We start from the raw sequence: 18139 nt of genomic DNA, 5'->3' as shown, positions 1-18139 counted from the left end.
TTACAGCGTCAAATGCTGAGGCCTGTGGAAGGCAATAGAAAGCAGTGGGTAAGCCAGACAGACTAACTGGTAGTGTGCTCCAGAGCCTAGCCAGCCTCTGGGGGCCTCAGTTTCCTTACCTGTAGCATGGGAAAAATCGTACCTGGTGAGCATTCAATAAGATAATGCGTATGGCATTAGGCTCTGAGTATAGTAAGTGCTCGGTTTTAAAAGGTGGGAGGATGCTGGTGACAAGCAGAGTGCACCCCTGGGGCAAGGCCCACCTGCCACCTGGGTGAGATCACAAAGCAAACACTGCCGTGCAGGATCTGCCACCAGACTCCCCGGCTCTAAGGCCCAACTGGGCAGCCCCCCGAGAGGGTGTCTGCTTGGGTTGGGTATGACCAGAGCAACAGAGCAGTCCAAGGGCCGAGCTCAGACGTCAGGTCCGCCTGTCCAGGCCAGGCCCTTGCTGACACTGGTGAGCTAGCCAGCAAGCAGCAGGGACAAGAAGCTAGCTCAGAGGGCCTGGGGCTCTGGCAATGACGCTGGCCAGGTGATGACCTCAGCCAGGGCCTGTCCAGACCTCTTACCCCTCTAGTGTACAGAGGAGCACACTGACATCGCTCTCTGGTGTCCTCTTCATAGGCCTCCATGTTTTCTTGTTTTTGGCCATGCCATGAGGCACACAGTATCTTAGTTCCCCAACCAGGGATGGAACCCCTGCCCCCTGCATTGGGAGCGCCGAGTCCTAACCACTGGACCGCCAGGGGAAGTCCCTTTGTAGGCCTCCATGGAGAGCCATTTCCTCCTCAGTCTCAGTTCAAATGGGCATGTTTCAGTGGGTTCGGCTCCCTCTCATCTGGCACCCCTGCCTGAACACCCCAAACCTCTGCTGGCCTCAGGCTGTCAGTCACCTCCAGGGCAGTCCCAGCTGTTACACTCTGAGAGAAGCTGAGGCTTCAGTTGACCTGCTGGGGGCTCTTCTGCCCGTGAACCAAGTGAAGGCAGAGGTAAGGGCCTTACCTGAGGCCGCCCACTGACCCCCCACATTGGTCCTCTCACCTTCCCACCTTTCCCTGACTCCTGCATCCCTCTTGACCTCCCTGTTGTTTATGGCACAGCGTTTCTACCTCTGTGGCCTGCGCCTCAGGCTCCCTGGTAGCAAATGCACTGCCCCAAACAGGGCTGCACAGAACAGACCTCTCCCCACCCCCATGTGGGGCTGATGAAGGTATACTTCTGAGCAGCAAGGCCCGGGGCTAGCAATTAGGCTGAAAGGATATTTTTGAGGCTTTGGGTGGAGAAGGCCTCAAAAGAGATCCCCGGGGATTTGCAACTAACCAATTAAACATGCCAATTCCCAGAGGTCCTGGAGTTCCTCAGTGCTGCTCAGATAAGAACTGACAAGAGGAAGGATGAAGTTGTGGTCTCAGAGGTCTGTGTACACAATGCTGGGGATGATTAACCCCTGGCCTGGGGTGGGAGCTAGGGTGTGCAGATCAAAGGCCCTCAGATGAATGAACAGTCTTGGAATTCTGGGGGAGAAAGGCACTGACTGCTCTAAACAAATGTGCTCTAAGCAAAGCACATTTAGCATCCCCAGGGTTTCAGGGAGACCTGGGGCTTTTGGTAACCAGGATGGATCACCCCAGCCACGGGGCAGGAATGATCTTTCTGCATTTCTGCCCTCTTTATTGATTCCCACCCCTTACGAGAGACAAACATCCACGCTGTCACTGAACTGAGTCCCAGAGAAACCAAACCCATCCTTCTTGGGGCTCCTGGATCTGGTCCATGCCTGCCCCTGCTCTCACATTCCACTGAGGACCCCCCACTCCTGCCGCTTTTTCCTTCCTATAGACTGGGGTACCTTCCACTTTTGGGGAAGGGGGCTTCCTCCTCATACCAGCTCACCATTCAGCCTCCAACCATCCCAGGAAATGGGAACCACCTGGCAGGAGGATCAGATTCCTGGGAAGTGATGGGGCTGACTCTGCCCCAGTGCCCCCATTATCCCTCAGTGCTCACCTTGTCCCGGAAGAGCGGACTCCCTCCATCTCTCAGGCCTGGGAAAGGCAGCTGGCTGGCTGGCTTTCTGGCTGGAGAAAGGCCAGGTGAAGATGGGGGAGGGTTGGGGGGAGGTGCCATGCCCGGAAAGGGGCAGGGGCAGGCCCAGGAGACAGGCAGTGAGAGTTATTGGCTAAAGACCACAATATCTCGGTAGGGAAGGAGGGGCTGCAGGGGCTGGGGTATCTGAGGATCCCTGGGTGGGTGGGGCCAGGGCCAGGGGCGTCTGGGAAACAGACCTCCTTCTGAAATTCAAAGTTGAGCTGCTAAGCTACTGGCTCCTGGAATCTGTAAGACAAAACTGAAGACTGTAGACCGGCATCCAAGGCTGCCACACTCTGAAAGGACAGCTTCCAGGTGAGTATGACACACTGCTGGACACATGGACTCCTAGCCTCAGTTTCCAGGATCTTTTTCACTGCCTTGACCCCCCAGCTAGCAAGAGGGAGGCCCTTTCCCTGGAGCCAGGGTGGTTGCTCAGGGACTTAGCAGTCAGCAGAGAGAGCTGGAGCAGGAATGCACACCTGCAAAAATGAGGGGATGTCAAGCAGTGACCTCAAGGTCAGGACCTAGTTGGAAGTAGCCCTGACACATCCACAGCAGCCCGTGGCTGCCTGATCTATCCCTACCTGATCTCCCAGCTGCCCTGTGCAATCCTGGGCACTCCAGAAACTCCACTTCTAGCAGCCCTCAGTCATCCCTTCTGGGCAGGGCTGACCTCAGGAACCCTAGCTTTTGTTGGGACCAACATGGGATGAGGAAATACTTGACTCCAGGTTCCCAAGCCCCACAGTGGTCTGTGGGCTCCCTTCTTCCCTGAAGGCAACCCTGAGTGTCCTCCCAAGAAAGAGATCCCAGAATTTAAAGTGTGACTTGCAAACTAGTTTACAGGCAAACTGGACTCACCTGTGGCTCCGTAGTCTAAGGGGGAAAATTGGGGCAACTGAGTGTCGTTGGAACAAATAAAGTCTTCCTTAAGTCCCATGTTTATTATACCCCAGCAGAGCTCCCTCCAGACTGAGGCCATCCACTGGCGTGTTACTAATATACGTTTATGCAGCAGCGTCTGCACACCTGGGGAGAATTTGCAAAGAGAAAGGTCATGTTCCCTTCCCCCCAGAAACTCATGGGATGGGGACAAGCAAAGGGAGAGGGTTACTGGAAAGTTCAGGGGCAGATAAGGGAGGCCTTCCTCAAGAGGTCACCTGTGGGTGGAAATCCTCGAGTGAATGAGAGGGAAAGGCAGAGCTAGGGGAAGGAAGGGCAGGAGGTGCCGCGGGGTACATGCGGGAGATGATGGGGCAAAGCAGGCAGGGACCAAGTCACCGCACATCTGGTGACGCGGGGAAACAGCTCTCGCCCTTCAGGGAACATCCAGGCTCTTCCTGGGGAAGAGGCGGCGGGGGGGTGGGGGCGGCGCATTTGCCCCTTCGTTCGGCGTTTCCAATGCATTTAATAGGTTGCTCCGCTCTTCTGTCTGCAGCTAAGCGCCATGTGGTGGGATCTGCTGGTGCTGCTGCTGCTGCCGTGGACGGCACCGCGCCCGAGCCGGGCGGGGCCACTCCAGAAGGCCCCAGTTTTCCAGCTCACTCACCAGGGCCCCTGGGGGAGCGGGGCCGGCAACGCCACGGTCTCGCCCTGCGAAGGGCTCCCCGCCGCGGGAGTCACGACCCTGACCCTCACGAACCGCAGCCTGGAGCGCCTGCCGGGCTGCCTGCCGCGCGCGCTGCACAGTCTCGACGGCAGCCACAACCTGCTGCGCGCCCTGAGCGCGCCCGAGCTCGGTCACCTGCCGCGGCTGCAGGTGCTGACGCTGCGCCACAACCGCATCGCCGCGCTGCGCTGGGGCCCCGGCGCGCCCGCGGGACTGCACACGCTCGACCTCAGCTACAACCTGCTGGAAGCCCTGCCGCCGTGCTCCGGGCCCGTGCTGCCCGGCCTCCGAACGCTGGCGCTGGCCGGGAACCCGCTGCGGGCGCTGCAGACCGGAGCCTTCGCCTGCTTCCCCGAGCTGCGCCTGCTCAACCTGTCCTGCACCGCGCTGGGCCGCGGCGACCACGCTGGCATCGCCGACGCTGCCTTCGCGGGGGCTGGTGGCGCGCCCCTGGCTGCGCTCGAGGTCCTGGATCTCAGCGGCACGTTCCTCCGGCGCGGTGAGTGCGGGCGCCGGGTGTCGAGCCCGAGGGGCTGGCGATCTGGGGAGAAAGGGCTGTGAACTTCCTCGAGGGGCGCTGCCCCTGGCGCCTGCTCACAAGACCACTCAAAAAGACCCGCCCCGAGCCGAGGGCACCCTGTTCGGAGCGCCGCACCAGGCTTCATTCCTTGAGTTCCAAGAGGTGGGGACTATTATCTCCGTTCTGCATGTGAGGGAACCAGGGCACAGAGAAAGAGGAATGGCTGGCCCGCAGACTCCCAGGTCATTAGCGGTGCCTCCACATCCGAACCCAAGCGTTCTGGGTCCAGAGCCCACACTTTTAGCCTCTCTGTTCTGCTCCCCAGCAGAGCTGGTCAATGCTTGTAGAATGGGGAGTGGATGCAGCGCTTTGGGGCTGATGAATGGAAGAACTTGGTACCAAACATTTAGTTAACGTGAAGCACCTGATGCTCAGAGGATGCATTCATTGATTTCTATTCAGTTGGCTAAAACTCTTTCTGTGAATGTTGAATCCTTCAATAAGACACGGGAGGTGAGAATACCTGTTTTCCTGTACTTGGCATGTTCTGACTCTGATTCACAAGGTTGGTGTTATTTTTAAAAAAAACACTTCTCATCTACACAGTAAGTCCCCTACATACGAAGGAGTTCTGTTCCTAGAACATGCTCGTAAGTCCAATTTGTTGGTAAGCCCAACAAAGTCAGTCTAGGTACCCAACTAACACAATTGGCTATATAGTACTGTACTGTAATAGGTTTATAATACTTTTCACAGAAATAATACATAAAACACAAAAAATAAAACATTTTATATCTTACAGTACAGAACCTTGAAAAGTACAGTAGCACAGTACAACAGCTGGCGCAGGGGCTGGCATCGAGTGAACAGGCAAGAAGAGGTACTGACTGGAGGAGGGAGAGGAGGTGGGAGATGGTAGGGCTGGAGAATCATCAGCAATAGGAGATGGAGGGTGAGCTGCAATTTCACTCACGCCTGACGTTGATGGCACAGGTTCTGGTTCCTTGCTGGATTCAATTCTATCTACCCTCTTAAAACAAAAATCCAGTGATATCTGGGTATTAGCTCTTTTTTTCTTATCATAGATGACACGGTAGCACTGGATTGCATTCTGAATGGCTGCTGCAACCTTCATGTACTGTTCTACATTCCAGTCCTGTGCCTCAAAAACTAACAGCGCCTCCTCAAATAGAACTAACTTACATGATTGGACATGCGAATGCATGTTCGCATCTTTGAAAGTTCACAACTTGAATGTTCGTATGTAGGGGACTTACTGTAATCACCTGTTCCACCACCGACAAGAGAACAAAGAACAGGAAACAGAAGAAGGGGCACCCTAGTAAATGGAGAACCCATGGGCCTCCTCCTACCTCACTCCTCCTCTCCTTCCTTACATTCCTCAAAGATTTCCCTTGCTCCTAGTAGCCATCAGAGTAAAGGCTGGGGTACTTCTGTGAGGGGTTTAACAAGAGGGTGGGGCAACAGTGGACTTGGAGACAGTGTCCTGGGGTCAAGCCCCACCCTGTCCCTTCCCCACTGTGTGGCCTTTCGCCAGGCATTGTCCTCTGGGACCTCAGCCACCTGGGGCTGGAAAAGGAATAACTGGTCATCTCCGAGGGCCCTTCCAGCTGAAATGGCTCATGCTTCTGAGATTCCCAAAGCTGCCCACTGTACCCATGCTCTGCAATGACCTTCACCACTCACCTTGTCACTCTCATTGTTTCCTTAATCCCGTGCCGGCCTCCTGGGTTTATGCCTTCCCAGGTAGTGGGCAGTTTCCCCTCTGTGTTTCAGTTCAGTCAGGATGGATCAGAGACCTGCCGAAGCTCACGTCCCTCTACCTAAGGAAGATGCCCAGGCTGAACAGCCTGGAGGGGGACATTTTCAAGGTGACCCCTGACCTGCAGCAGCTGGATTGTCAAGATTCACCAGCACTTACCTCTGTCCATACACACATCTTTCAAGACACGCCTCTCCTACAGGTCCTTCATTTCCAGAAGTAAGTGTTCCTGAAGCACGTGACTGATTTTTGCCCATTACACTAAGTTGAATAGGCATAACTATTTTATAGGATAAACCAGACCTTACTTTGCCTTCCACTGCTCCTTCAACGCCTCGCTGGGGTCTTGTTCCTCCGCATCCTTCGGGTGATATGGTGGGCACATCCTAGAGAGTCCATCCAGCCTAAAAATCAAGCAAATCAGTCCTGTCCAGAGTAATGTTAAAACTTCAAACTCTCATGCATGTTCAGTTTCCTTTAAGCCCAGGATGAGAAACTTGCAGTGGGAAGAGGAGTTGAGGGCATCAGGGTCTTCTCTATTTCTCCAACCACCTGCTTCCCCATGTGTTTATGCAAGTCAGCAGCCCCTTCCAGGGCTTGAGCAGGTCCTACTTGCATTGGGACCTGGGGATGATGCCGTCTGGCCCAGTGGATGTCCCAAGTGTCTATATCCACCCTCCTTCCCAAGAGCAACTACTGTTCTGACTTCTAGCAGGAAGGGCAATGTCCCTTTGAAGATGATCCCAGGCCACCTCCTTTCCTGTGGGCCCACAACTGGGCCCTGGGAAGCAAGCACTGTTGCCCCACCATCACTCTCAATGTAGCTACTTCTCTTTTTTCTCTGCTAGCTCCAGAGTACTCACTTTGGGGCTTATCACAAGGGAAAAGGACATAGAACATGCAGAGCACTTAGCTCAGTGCCTGGCACATTGTGTGTGCTCTATAACATTAGCTAAGATCATCATGGTGGTTGTGATGAAGGTGATATAATGATGACAGTGATGGTGGTGATGGTAACTCTGATGATGGTGAACTGGTGATAGGATGGTAATGGTGATGACGATGGTGGCAGTGGTGATGATGTGGATGAGAGTGATATCATCTCTGGCTCAGACTCCTCTTTTGAGCTTCAGACTGATGCAGCATTATTTAAGGTTATCAGATACGGAACCAAAATGCCTGGGCTCAATCCTGACTTCACCCACCACTTACTAGCTATGTGAGTTGGGGCAAGTTACCTAATGCTTCTGTGGCTCAGTTTCCTCATCTGTGAAATGGGGATAATGATCAAATCCTCCCCCACTGCATTGTTGTGAGAAGAAATGTTTTGATATGTGCCTATAACAGCACCTGGCACAGAACAGGAGGTTTGTATTATTACTACTGGGCATCTCCACTGGATGTCTCATAGGTCTTTCAGGATCTAGCACACAACTAGATACATGAGCCTGGAAATCATGGAAGGCCTGGGCTGGAGATCCCTAACTGAGCACCTTCAGCACAGAGATGGTGGAGGAGGCATCAGGTGATGACGGTGGCTGCTGATGGGGATAGTGGTGAAGGCACCAGTAACAATGATGCTGTTGAGGGCGATGGTGGTGTTGATGATGACAGCATGGCCCTTGCTTTCAGGGAGTGCACAGTTCTGTAGGCAGCGGACATCTGCCAATTGTCATGATATGCTGGGATCAGTAACAGAGGCACACACCATGTACCGTGCTATAAGGCAAGTGGGGTTAACGATCAGCTCCAGCAGACTGGAAAAACATAATTGATCCATATCTTCAACGGTGAGTCCAAACTCACCAGGTGGAAAAGGCAACCTAGACCCCAAGAAAAGCAGGCATACCTGGGTCAGAAGTGGTGGCTGCTTCCTCTCCCTACGCTTCTCAGTTCGCTGCAATCTGACCACCCACTTCAGCTTCATGATTGAATGGGACCAGTGGCATTTCAGCTTCTACATCCAGTGGACACTTCTCTATCCATTGAGCCCCTTGTTGAGTCTTTCCCCCTCTTGACACGCTCTCCTTGTCCTCAGGATGTTGCCCTGGTGCTTCTCCATCCTTTCTGGATAGGCCTTCTTAAGGTCATTGGCTATTTCCACTTCTTACAACTTTTTGGCATGTCATTTCTCACCCTACATGCTTCCTCTAGCATTGTCCCCACCCCCTTGTCTGATGCCGTAGGATTTGGCAAAATGTGGGGTGTTGGTGACATTCGTTCTCAGTGGAGCCAGATGGGAATGGGTTGAAGAGTCAGTGCAGGTGTAGATGGATCTTAAGGTTGGCTCCCCAGTTACCAGGTCCAGTCTGGTCTCCATTCCCAATAGCTCCTGTGCCAGCCCTTCCTACCTGCCCTGCAGGGCAGCTGGATATCAAGTTCTCCTCATTCCCTACCCCAATAACCGAGAGCCTTCTAATCGGTGACTCCACCTTCAGAGGCCCACATGTTAGTGCAGGAAGTCTCAAACGTTTCTGTGCCGTGGACTCCTGTGGCATTCTGTGAAGCCTATGGGCCAGAAGAATGTTCTGATATACATAAAGTAGGGTATGTACGTAGGATTCCAAAGAAACCAATTATAGTTAACAAAATATTTTTAAATGTGTGTTTTAGGAATATATGTGTGTGGGGTGTGCTTCTTTATTTAACACCATAAATAACAAAATCCAGCAGCACGTCCAATAACTTCCATAATTTCGATGATTATAAATGACAGAAAACTACTGAAAAGTGATATGGAAATATCTGTGATTTGTTGGTGATTCACCTGTGATTTGCTGCCTTCTTTTGCCACTGTAGCAAATGGTAAATTTCAGTTAGAGGTTTGTGAAAGTAAAGAAGTAATATTCTCCATCCAAGTTCACAGACCCTGTCTCCAAGGACTTCAGGTTAAGAACCCTTGTAACCCAGTCACCATATTCAGCCAAGAGGTCTGTCTAAATTGTAATCTGATTGAGTCTTAAGCCAAATGAAAACCTTTCCATGCTTTCCGTGGCTGGAGGGAAAGGTTTAACTCTCTGGCTGCCTCAGCCCAGGCCCCCACTGTACCCCACTGTGCTCCAGCTGGGGGAGGAGCCACTCCCAGAAGGCTGGGAGCTCTCAAGCCTCTGAAGCTCATTAAATGCCCGCTCCCCTGCTGGACCTTCTTCCCTTCTCAGCCCACCTTGCTTCTGGCTCTCCGTAGCTCACCCACAGCCTCCCCTGGGAGGCTATCTGTGATAGATGCTGGGGGACGTGTGCGTGCCCTGGCACAGCCAGCACCCTCTGAAGAGGGGGTGGCACCCTCCTGGCTGCTCTGCCAACCCAGCATGCCCAACGCCATCCATAGTCCTCTCCGACAACACTACATGCAGGAGGGAGACGCCTTTGGCAATATAGCAGCAAAAAAAGAGAAAAGGGATTGTTTAGAGGGCGAGGGGAAACTTCTTCCACACTAGGGCTCTGTCAGTTCAGATGCAGAGAACACCTAGGTGCCATCATGCGTCAGGACATGATGCAGGGTCTCCCTCAGCATGCGGATGGCAAATGCAGCTTGTCTTTATCATATGCAGGTTGCACTGAATGGCAGAAAGGGCTGTCAGATAAGGAAAAGACTCCTTTTCCTTATTTATAAAATGAGTGAAATATTGGGAATTCCCTGGTGGTCCAGTGGTTAGGAGTTGGCGCTCTCACTGCCGGGGCCCAGGTTCAATTCCTGGTCAGGGAGCTAAGATCCCGCAAGTGCAGCCAAAAAAAAAAAGAGTGAAATATTATCTACCTCATGATCAATGAGATAATGTTACCTGAACCACTAAGCAACGTTACTTCCCCCAAAATATGGTAATCCTTTTCCTTTCCCCTTCAGGCAAAAAGAAAAATATTTCTTTTGAAAGATGAAGTGCTAAGTAAACTCCCATCCTAAGATTTCTACTCTGTGAATCCTGCTAAAAGCAAGCATTTGCATATATATATATATATATATACACATATATGTGGGCACAGCTTAAGTTTCAATATAAATGGCACACACATATATTCAGTGCTCCACAGGGGACAACTGTCAGGTGCCCACTGGCCAGGAGTGTTAGAGCAGATCTGGGTGGTAGGTCCTTCCTTGCCCAGAACATCTGCATCTCCCCCAGAGCAGGAGGAGAAGGTGGATGTTTCCCAGGCAGATGGAGAAAAGCCAGCCTTTGATCAGAAGAGGCCTGTAGATAGAGTGTAACTCCTGTTGCTCATGATGCTCAGATTATAACTGAGAACATGTACAAGAGGCCAGGAGACTCCAGGAGTTGAGACAGTTGAGGCCAAACGCTCAGTGAGGCTCTGGGCGGAAAACGCAGAAAACCAGGAGAGGACCTGCCACTGCTAGGTGTGGTACATTGTTTGCAAAAATGGCCCTGATAATTCCTCCCATCCCTGTAGACACACCCCTTTGCAATGTACTTGACAGCTCCTCCCATCAGGAAGTAGAGTCTGTTCTCCACCCCTTGAAGCTGGGCGTGGCCATGTGACTTCTTTAGGCCAGAGGGACATTAGCAAATGTTATATAAGCAGAGACAAAAGCAGATGAGCAAGTTGGGGCTCGCCCTCTCTTGCTGGTGGGGACTGGTCCACCACCATGTGCACAAGCCTGAGCTAGCCTCCTGGGTGATGAGAGACACATGGAGAGTGGTTCCAGCAAACCCAGCTGAGGCTCCATATATGGGAGGCCATCCTAGATCTTTCGGGCCCAGCTGAGCTGGCCCAGACCATAAAAATCACTGAGTCAACCCACAGAATCATGAAAAAGAATAAATATTTATTATTTTAAGCTAAGTTAGCAAGCGCTAACTGATACACTTCAGTGAGGCATCTTCCAAAGGACTGGTGTTGAGTACCATCAGATGCAGTTCAACTGCAATAGTATACGTTCAAGAGTGTTCTCACTGGGCTTCCCTGGTGGGGCAGTGGGTGAGAGTCCGCCTGCCGATGCAGGGGACACGGGTTTGTGCCCCGGTCCGGGAAGATCCCACATGCCACAGAGCGGCTGGGCCCGTGAGCCATGGCCGCTGAGCCTGCGCGTCTGGAGCCCGTGCTCCGCAACGGGAGAGGCCACAACAGTGAAAGGCCCTCGTACCACACACACACAAAAAAAGTGCTCTCACTAATTAAGAACTTGTGACTGGTCTATGATAACAATATCTTACTTTTTAAAAAAATATATATTTTATTTTATTACTTATTTATTTTGGCTGTGTTGGGTCTTTGTTGCTGTGGGCGGGCTTTCTCTAGTTGCGGCCAGCAGGGCTGCTCTTCCTTGCAGTGTGTGGGCTTCTCATTGTGGTGGCTTCTCTTGTTGTGGAGCACGGGCTCTAGAGCACAGGCTCAGTAGTTGTGGCGCACGGGCTTAGTTACTCTGCAGCATGTGGGATCTCCCTGGACCAGGGCTCAAACCAGTGTCCCCTGCATTGGCAGGCAGATTCTTAACCACTGTGCCACCAGGGAAATCCAACAATATCTTACTTGTGTAGAGATTTATATTTATAAACACTTTCATCATCACAGACTCTTTTTGAAATAACCAGCAGGGAGGATTGTCTCCATTTGTTATGAGGGGTGATACTGACTGGGTTAGGTTTGTATCCCTACAGATGAAAAAAAAAAAAAAATCCAAGGTTATTAAGAGTTTGCTCAAAGCAATATCATCTAGCACCTAACAGAATGGATTTCCCATAACACCACCGTGGCTCTCTGGGTATAGTTTTGACCTGATTGTAAAAGACTGACTTAATAGATTTTTGTGCATTTCAGCTGCAACTTGAGTTCCTTCCCTCCTTGGAACCTGCATTCCTCCCAGGTCCTGTCCATCAACCTCTTTGGTAATCCCCTCACTTGCAGCTGTGAGTTGTCCTGGCTCCTCATGGATGCAAAGAGGATTGTCCTAAGCAGGTAACACATTTACAAAGAAGATGACTGAGGGGTGAGGGCCTGCCCTCCGGAGCTGAAGTTCTCACAGCTCATATCTTGCTCACGTAACCATGCTGGACAGGTTGGCAGTGCTGGGTGGGGCAGCCATTCCCCGTGTAGTCACACTCAATAACCCAGGACATAGAGGCTCTACTTCCCTTCCAGTCGGCCAGAGGGTCAGAAAGCGTGGAGGACCCCCGACTCAGGAGGTTTTAATGGACCAGGCCAGGAGGTGGAGCTCACTACCGTCACTCACATCCCATTGGCCAGATGTCACTTAGCAGGTCACGCCTACTACAAGGGAGGCTGGGAAATGTAGTCTAGCTGTGTGCCCGCTAGGAAAAGCAAGTAGGAGAAGTAAAGAGCTAGCTTGTCTCTGCTAAAGCGGAGTTATCATTGCTTATTTTACAAACGAGCGAATTGGGGCTCAATTACTTGCTTAGATTCACGTAGCCGCTGGGTGGAGGAGGCAGGATCTATACCGTCTTCCAAAACTGTGCTCTTAACCACTGGGCCCCACTGAGTCCCCAAAACGGGGCCTGGCCTCTAAGTCCAGGGCCAGTGGGCTTATAGAGCTCTCTTGTGAGACAGGAGAAAAAGAATTCCTATGGAGACTTCCCATTGGCTGCTGGCTGGAAGAGTTGTTTTGCAATGGGGAGCCATGCCCAGGCTGGCCACCAGGAGAGGATGGGGGCTAGGGACACCTCTGGTCTTGAGCACCCTCAAACCACCTCCACCAGCTAATCTGTTCTCCTTGCAGCTCACTTTGAGAGCCCTGTCCTGTGGGGTTCTTTTCTCACCTCTCACACAAGCCTGGATATCAAGTGGGGCTCAGTCTGCCCCCCTGACCCCTTCATGTTGCCTCTGGCACCCAGGCCCTTTGCAGTGAAGGGTCTTGCTCTGGTATGAATGAAAAGGTTGAGAGTACTTACTACTGTTGATTCTGGCTGTTACTTAACCTCTTTGTGTTTCTACCTCCTCATCTGTAAAATGGGGATAATAGTGCCTACCTCATGAGGTAGTGCAGACTAGATTGGTTTAATCAGTGAAGTGTTAGCAATAGTCCCTAGCATGCAGCAAGCACTCAAAAAATGTTAGCTAGTATGAGTATTGTTACTAGTACTCACCACTAGGAAGCAGACAGGTGAGAATAAAATGGCAGACCACACTTAGAGCATCTGGACTGCCCTTCACCGGGCTCACCCTGGGTTTTGGCTCTGCATTTACTAGCCACGCTATCTTGGGCAGTTAGTCCCTCTTTCTGAGTTCCCATTTTCTTCTCTGCACAATGGGAGTGATGAGGGGAGCCTCCTACACAGGTTGCCCTGAAGGTCACTGGCGTGACCCACGTTGCATGTGTACCACATGGTACCTGTCAGATGTGTCACAAGGCTTAGGAGAGGGATTATCTGCACTGAGGACTCAAAGCCCAGCACAGAAGCAGCCCTGATGCCAAATACCTTCTAACCAATTGGCCTCCCCTCTAGGGCAGCAGACACTGTGTGCACACCAGCTGCAGGATCCAGTGGCACCTTCTCAGCCCCTCTTTTGCTGTCCCAGCTGCCAAGTGTGTGCCATTCGGACCAAAACACCACCTTCCTTGATTCCAACCCACCCTCCTCAGTCTTCTCCACCCACACACCATCTACACAGGGTCCCTCCACCCTGCGGAGAACAGTCCCCTCTACCCAATGTGCAGGAGGCCGACAGAGTGTCACCAAGGTGCCCTCCCTCCCTGTGGATTCCCCCACACAAGCGGCGGGGCCACGGCACAGCCTTGCCGAGGACGGGGCCGTTCCCTCCACTACTGTCTCTCCAGCAAGTTCCAGCAACTCTGGCAACCCACCTAGGGCTGCGAGCACAGCCGGGACAGAGCACCAAGAAGAACATGCTGCTCAGCTTGTCCTGGAACCTACTATCTCAGCTGCCTCCACCCCATGGGCCAGCAAACACCCTGGTCTCTCCCCTATCTCCCGGAACCCAGGGAGCACGCCTCAGCCCGCCCGGGGGACACGGGCCACCCCGCGGGCTCCCCACCCGCCTCCTTCCGAGGGCGGGATTCCGGTCCTGCTGCTGGACGACTCCAGTGAGGAGGAGGAAGAGAGCGGGAAGGAGGAGGTGGGGGCGCCGGCCCGGGATGAGCCCTGCGATTACCACCCCTGCAGGCACCTCCAGACGCCGTGCGCAGAGCTGCAGCGGCGCTGGCGGTGCCGGTGCCCCGGCCTCAGCGGGGAAGACACCCTCCCGGACCCCCCCAAGCTGCAGGCGGTGGCCGAGACCACTGACACGTCGGCGCTAGTGCGCTGGTGCGCCCCCAACTCGGTGGTGCGCGCCTACCAGATTCGCTACGCGCCCGAGGGCCGGCCAGGGAACCAGTCGGTGGTGGGGGACGTCTGCGCCACCGCGCGCCAGCACGCCCTGCACGGGCTGTCGCCGGCCACCGCCTATCGCGTGTGCGTCCTGGCGGCCAACGGCGCGGGCCTGAGCCGGCGCGGGGCGTGCGCCGCCTTCAGCACCGGGCGCAGCCCAGCACTCCTCGTGGCCGGGCTGGGTGCCGCGGGCGGCCTGCTGCTAGTCAGCACCGCGCTGCTGGCCGCCGGCCTCTGCCGCCGGGGCCGGACGCCACGCTCCCCGAACCGCCGTACGCAGCTGCTGGCCTACCGCAACCCCGCCTTCGCCGCCGACCCCGCGCCGCCGACCCCGGCCTCGCTCCCGCGGGCGCGCGATCGCTGAGCACCCGCCGCGTGCGCGAGGAGAAGGCGGTACCCGGTCCCGAACGGCCGGTCGGCCCCGAGCGTCTCTCCCTCGGGCGAGGCCCGCGCTCCTCAGGCACACGTGGCACTCCCCGCGCTGAGTTCCTCATTCCCGGGAACCTCTCTGCCTTCCCTTCCTGCTGCTTCTCTCTGTTCCGAGAAACGTGATGGTTCATGCTGCCGGGCATCCCTGTGTGTGGTTTTATTGGGGTTTTTCAGCAGTCAGTGCCCCTCAACGTCCGGTAGAATAATTAGAATTGTGTGTGGAAGTAGGAAGAGAGAAAACAAATGGCGCAATGCGGCCGCTTTTCTCATATTGGAAGCGACATCCTCAGGTCATTTCAGAGAAGTTCCCTCGTGGTCAAGCTCTGGTAAGGGTCCTGTTATTAAAGGGAACGACTCCAGTGGATTCTCAACCTGAGAACCGGTTATGTTCCCTGAGGCTTTGCGGGTTCATTAGTTCATTTCAGGGTACAGTAGCAGGTGTGCTTCTAGCTTTAAACTGCAGTCTTTAGGGAACATCTGTGAAACACGGGGAAGGCTGTCCTTTCAAACTCGGTTTTTGCTGCATTTCACCTATGTGAACTCCTTTTTTAAGGAAGCATAATAATTAATAATCTCACTTTCAGGAAACTTTTTTTTTTTCCGGTACGCAGGCCTCTCACTGTTGTGGCCTCTCCAGTTGCGGAGCACCGGCTCTGGACGCGCAGGCTCAGCGGCCATGGCTCACGGGCCCAGCCGCTCCGCGGCATGTGGGATCTTCCCGGACCGGGGCACGAACCCGCGTCCCCTGCATCGGCAGGCGGACTCTCAACCACTGCGCCACCAGGGAGGCCCCAGGAAACTTTTTTTTTTAAGAGAGAGAAGAAATAAAAGGAAAACCTGAAGGCTCTGGCAAGAGGCCAAAGCATTTCTCTGCTCAAATTGCATCAAACAAACCTTTTTTGTATGATTCGTATCTGACTGTGGGCTATGTCTCACTACACCTTTTTTTTACTTCTATACAAACTTAGGGGGGAAAGTGACTTTATTAAATTAAAATGGGCGTCATATACCTAGATTTTAATTTTCTACGTTAGCATTTATGTAAGTTTCCTGTGGCCACCGTAACAGGTTACCACAAACTGGGTGGCTTAAAACAACATAAGTTAATTCTCCTACTGGTCAGGCCAGAAATCCGCAGTCAAGGTATTAGCAGGGTTGGTTCCTTCTGGAGACTGAGGGAGAACTATTCCACGCCGGCCCCCCTCCCCCCACTGCCCCCACCCCTCCACCCGTGTCTGGTGGAAGCCAGCAATCCTTGCGTTCCTGGGCTTACAGGTGCATCACTCATCCATGCCTCCTTGTCTTGTGACAGTCTCTGTCTCATGTGTCTAAACACCTCCCCCCTTTTTCCATTCTTTTCTCCAGGCTTACTGATATATAATTGACATATAACATTGTTTAAGGTATACAATGCAATGATTTGATACTCCTATATATCGAGAAATAATTAAAATAAGGTTAGTGAACACGTCTGTCACCTCATATAGTTATCTTGTGTGTGTATATGAGTGTATGTGTGGTGAGAACTTTTAAGATCTTAGCTACTTTCTAATAGTACGGTATTGTTAACTGTAGTTATCATGAACTTGTAACTGGAAGTTTGTACCATTTGACCACCTTCACCCATTCCCCACCCCACCCCCTACCCTTAGGGACCACCAATCAACTCTGAGTTGCTTTTTTTAGATTTCACACATGAGATCCTACTGAATTTGTCTTTCTCTTTTTTCCGTTAGTATAATGCCCTCAGGGTCCATCCATGTTGTTCCAAATTGCAAGATCTCTTTCTTTTTTATGGTTGAATAATATTCCATTGTATATTTATTTTTTCTTTATCCATTCATCCAGTGACACTTAGGTTGTTTCCATGTCTTGATTACTGTAAATAATGCTACAATGAACATGGAGGTGAAAATATCTCTTCAAGATAATGATCTTATTTCCTTTGGATATGTACCCAGAAGTCAAATTTCCCTCTTCATATAAGGACACTAGGCAGTGGCTTAAGGCTCACCCAAATCCAGTATGACCATCCTAACTTGATTACGTCTGCAAAGACCCTATATCCAAATAAGGTCACATTCACAGGTATTGGGGTTAGAACTTGAACAATATCTTTGAAGCACAATTCAACCCACAACAGCATTTTACTTCTATTCCAAGAAAAAAAATCAAGTTTGATTCCCATGTATCTTTTGTTTCCATGACATGCTGCAGCACAAAAACCATGCTGCAGAAACTAAGCATATCCAAGTTTGACTTGAATAACTGAACTGTATTTCTAGGTAAAGTTTTGAAAAGGCTTCCCAAAATTCTGAGTTGGATCCCTAGTTTCATCAAATATGTAACCAAGAGAAATAAGACTGATTTAAAAGATACCTACTAGCTCCAAATTTAAAATTGCAAGGCAGAAGTCCTAAACATAAAAGCCCTCAGGAATGTAGTTATATTATCCCAATGCCTTTTTTAGTTTAATATCAAGATTGAGGGACCTTCCCTTGTGGTCCAGTGGTTAAGACTCCACACTCCCAATGCAGGGGGCCCAGGTTCGATCCCTGGTCGGCGAACTATGATCCCACATACCGCAACTAAGCCCGCATGCCGCAACTTCTGAGCCCATGCGCTCTAGTTGCCTGAGTACTGCAACTAGAGAAGCCTGCGAGCCACATCCAGAGAGCCTGTGCAGCGCAAGGAAGACTGAAAACAGAATTAATTAATTAATTAATTTAAACAATATTCCTTAAAAAAAATGATTGAGTCTGTTATGTGGAGGCATCAAAATGAATTTGTCTTGCTTGGAGTCTGTATGCATGAATATACACTCAAACATACCTAATACAATTTCAAAGTTTTATAGACCAGCAGAATTTATGTCTTATAGCAATTCAGTATCCAAAAACATACAGGTTGACGTGGAAAAAGTCTATTAACCAGAACCAGATTAAGACTTTGATACTAAAGAGACTAGGGACCCAACCCGTAAGTCACTCCAAATAGTATCAACACTAGACCATAAATAAGCATAACAAGACACAAAATTCTAATTTTTCCCCTACTTTATTTCAAGTTCTCCCTTTTTTAAACATCATTTTTGTGTGCTCATACTTTGCTAGTGCTGAGACATGGTCAACGTGCCTCTTGGGTGGTCCAGCAATGGGACTTCCACCTCAAGCCTCACTGCACCCCAGGCCGTTATGAGACATTACAGGAGGTTCCCAAAGAGGAGAATGGCCAGCCTCACACCACCCTTCTCTCACCCCCTTCCACTGGATTCCTTAGCAGTGTCCCTGGCCGCAGGCTTCAGTGTTTTCCAAGCCAAGGATGGCTCAGCAGCTAATCTGGGAACAAGGAAGCCAGGACCAGCAGGCAACAAGGGGCACACTGATCCAAGGATGTCACAACCAAGA

General features: G+C 51.8%; 1 protein-coding gene across 1 annotated transcript; it reads left to right on the top strand.

The window, feature by feature from the left end:
• The first annotated feature begins 3541 nt into the window (after nt 1–3541).
• LRRN4 (leucine rich repeat neuronal 4) lies at nt 3542–18069 on the top strand. Its single transcript, XM_060124775.1, has 6 exons — nt 3542–4202; nt 6021–6225; nt 11779–11916; nt 13422–14610; nt 16697–16820; nt 17846–18069. Exons 1-6 carry the CDS (start codon nt 3542–3544, stop codon nt 18067–18069), a joined length of 2541 nt encoding a protein of 846 aa, XP_059980758.1.
• The last annotated feature ends 70 nt before the right edge of the window (nt 18070–18139 follow it).

The sequence above is a fragment of the Lagenorhynchus albirostris genome, chromosome 15, assembly GCF_949774975.1.
Source record: "Lagenorhynchus albirostris chromosome 15, mLagAlb1.1, whole genome shotgun sequence".
Taxonomy (NCBI): Eukaryota; Metazoa; Chordata; class Mammalia; order Artiodactyla; family Delphinidae; genus Lagenorhynchus; species Lagenorhynchus albirostris.
This window is presented reverse-complemented; position numbering and strand designations above follow the sequence as displayed.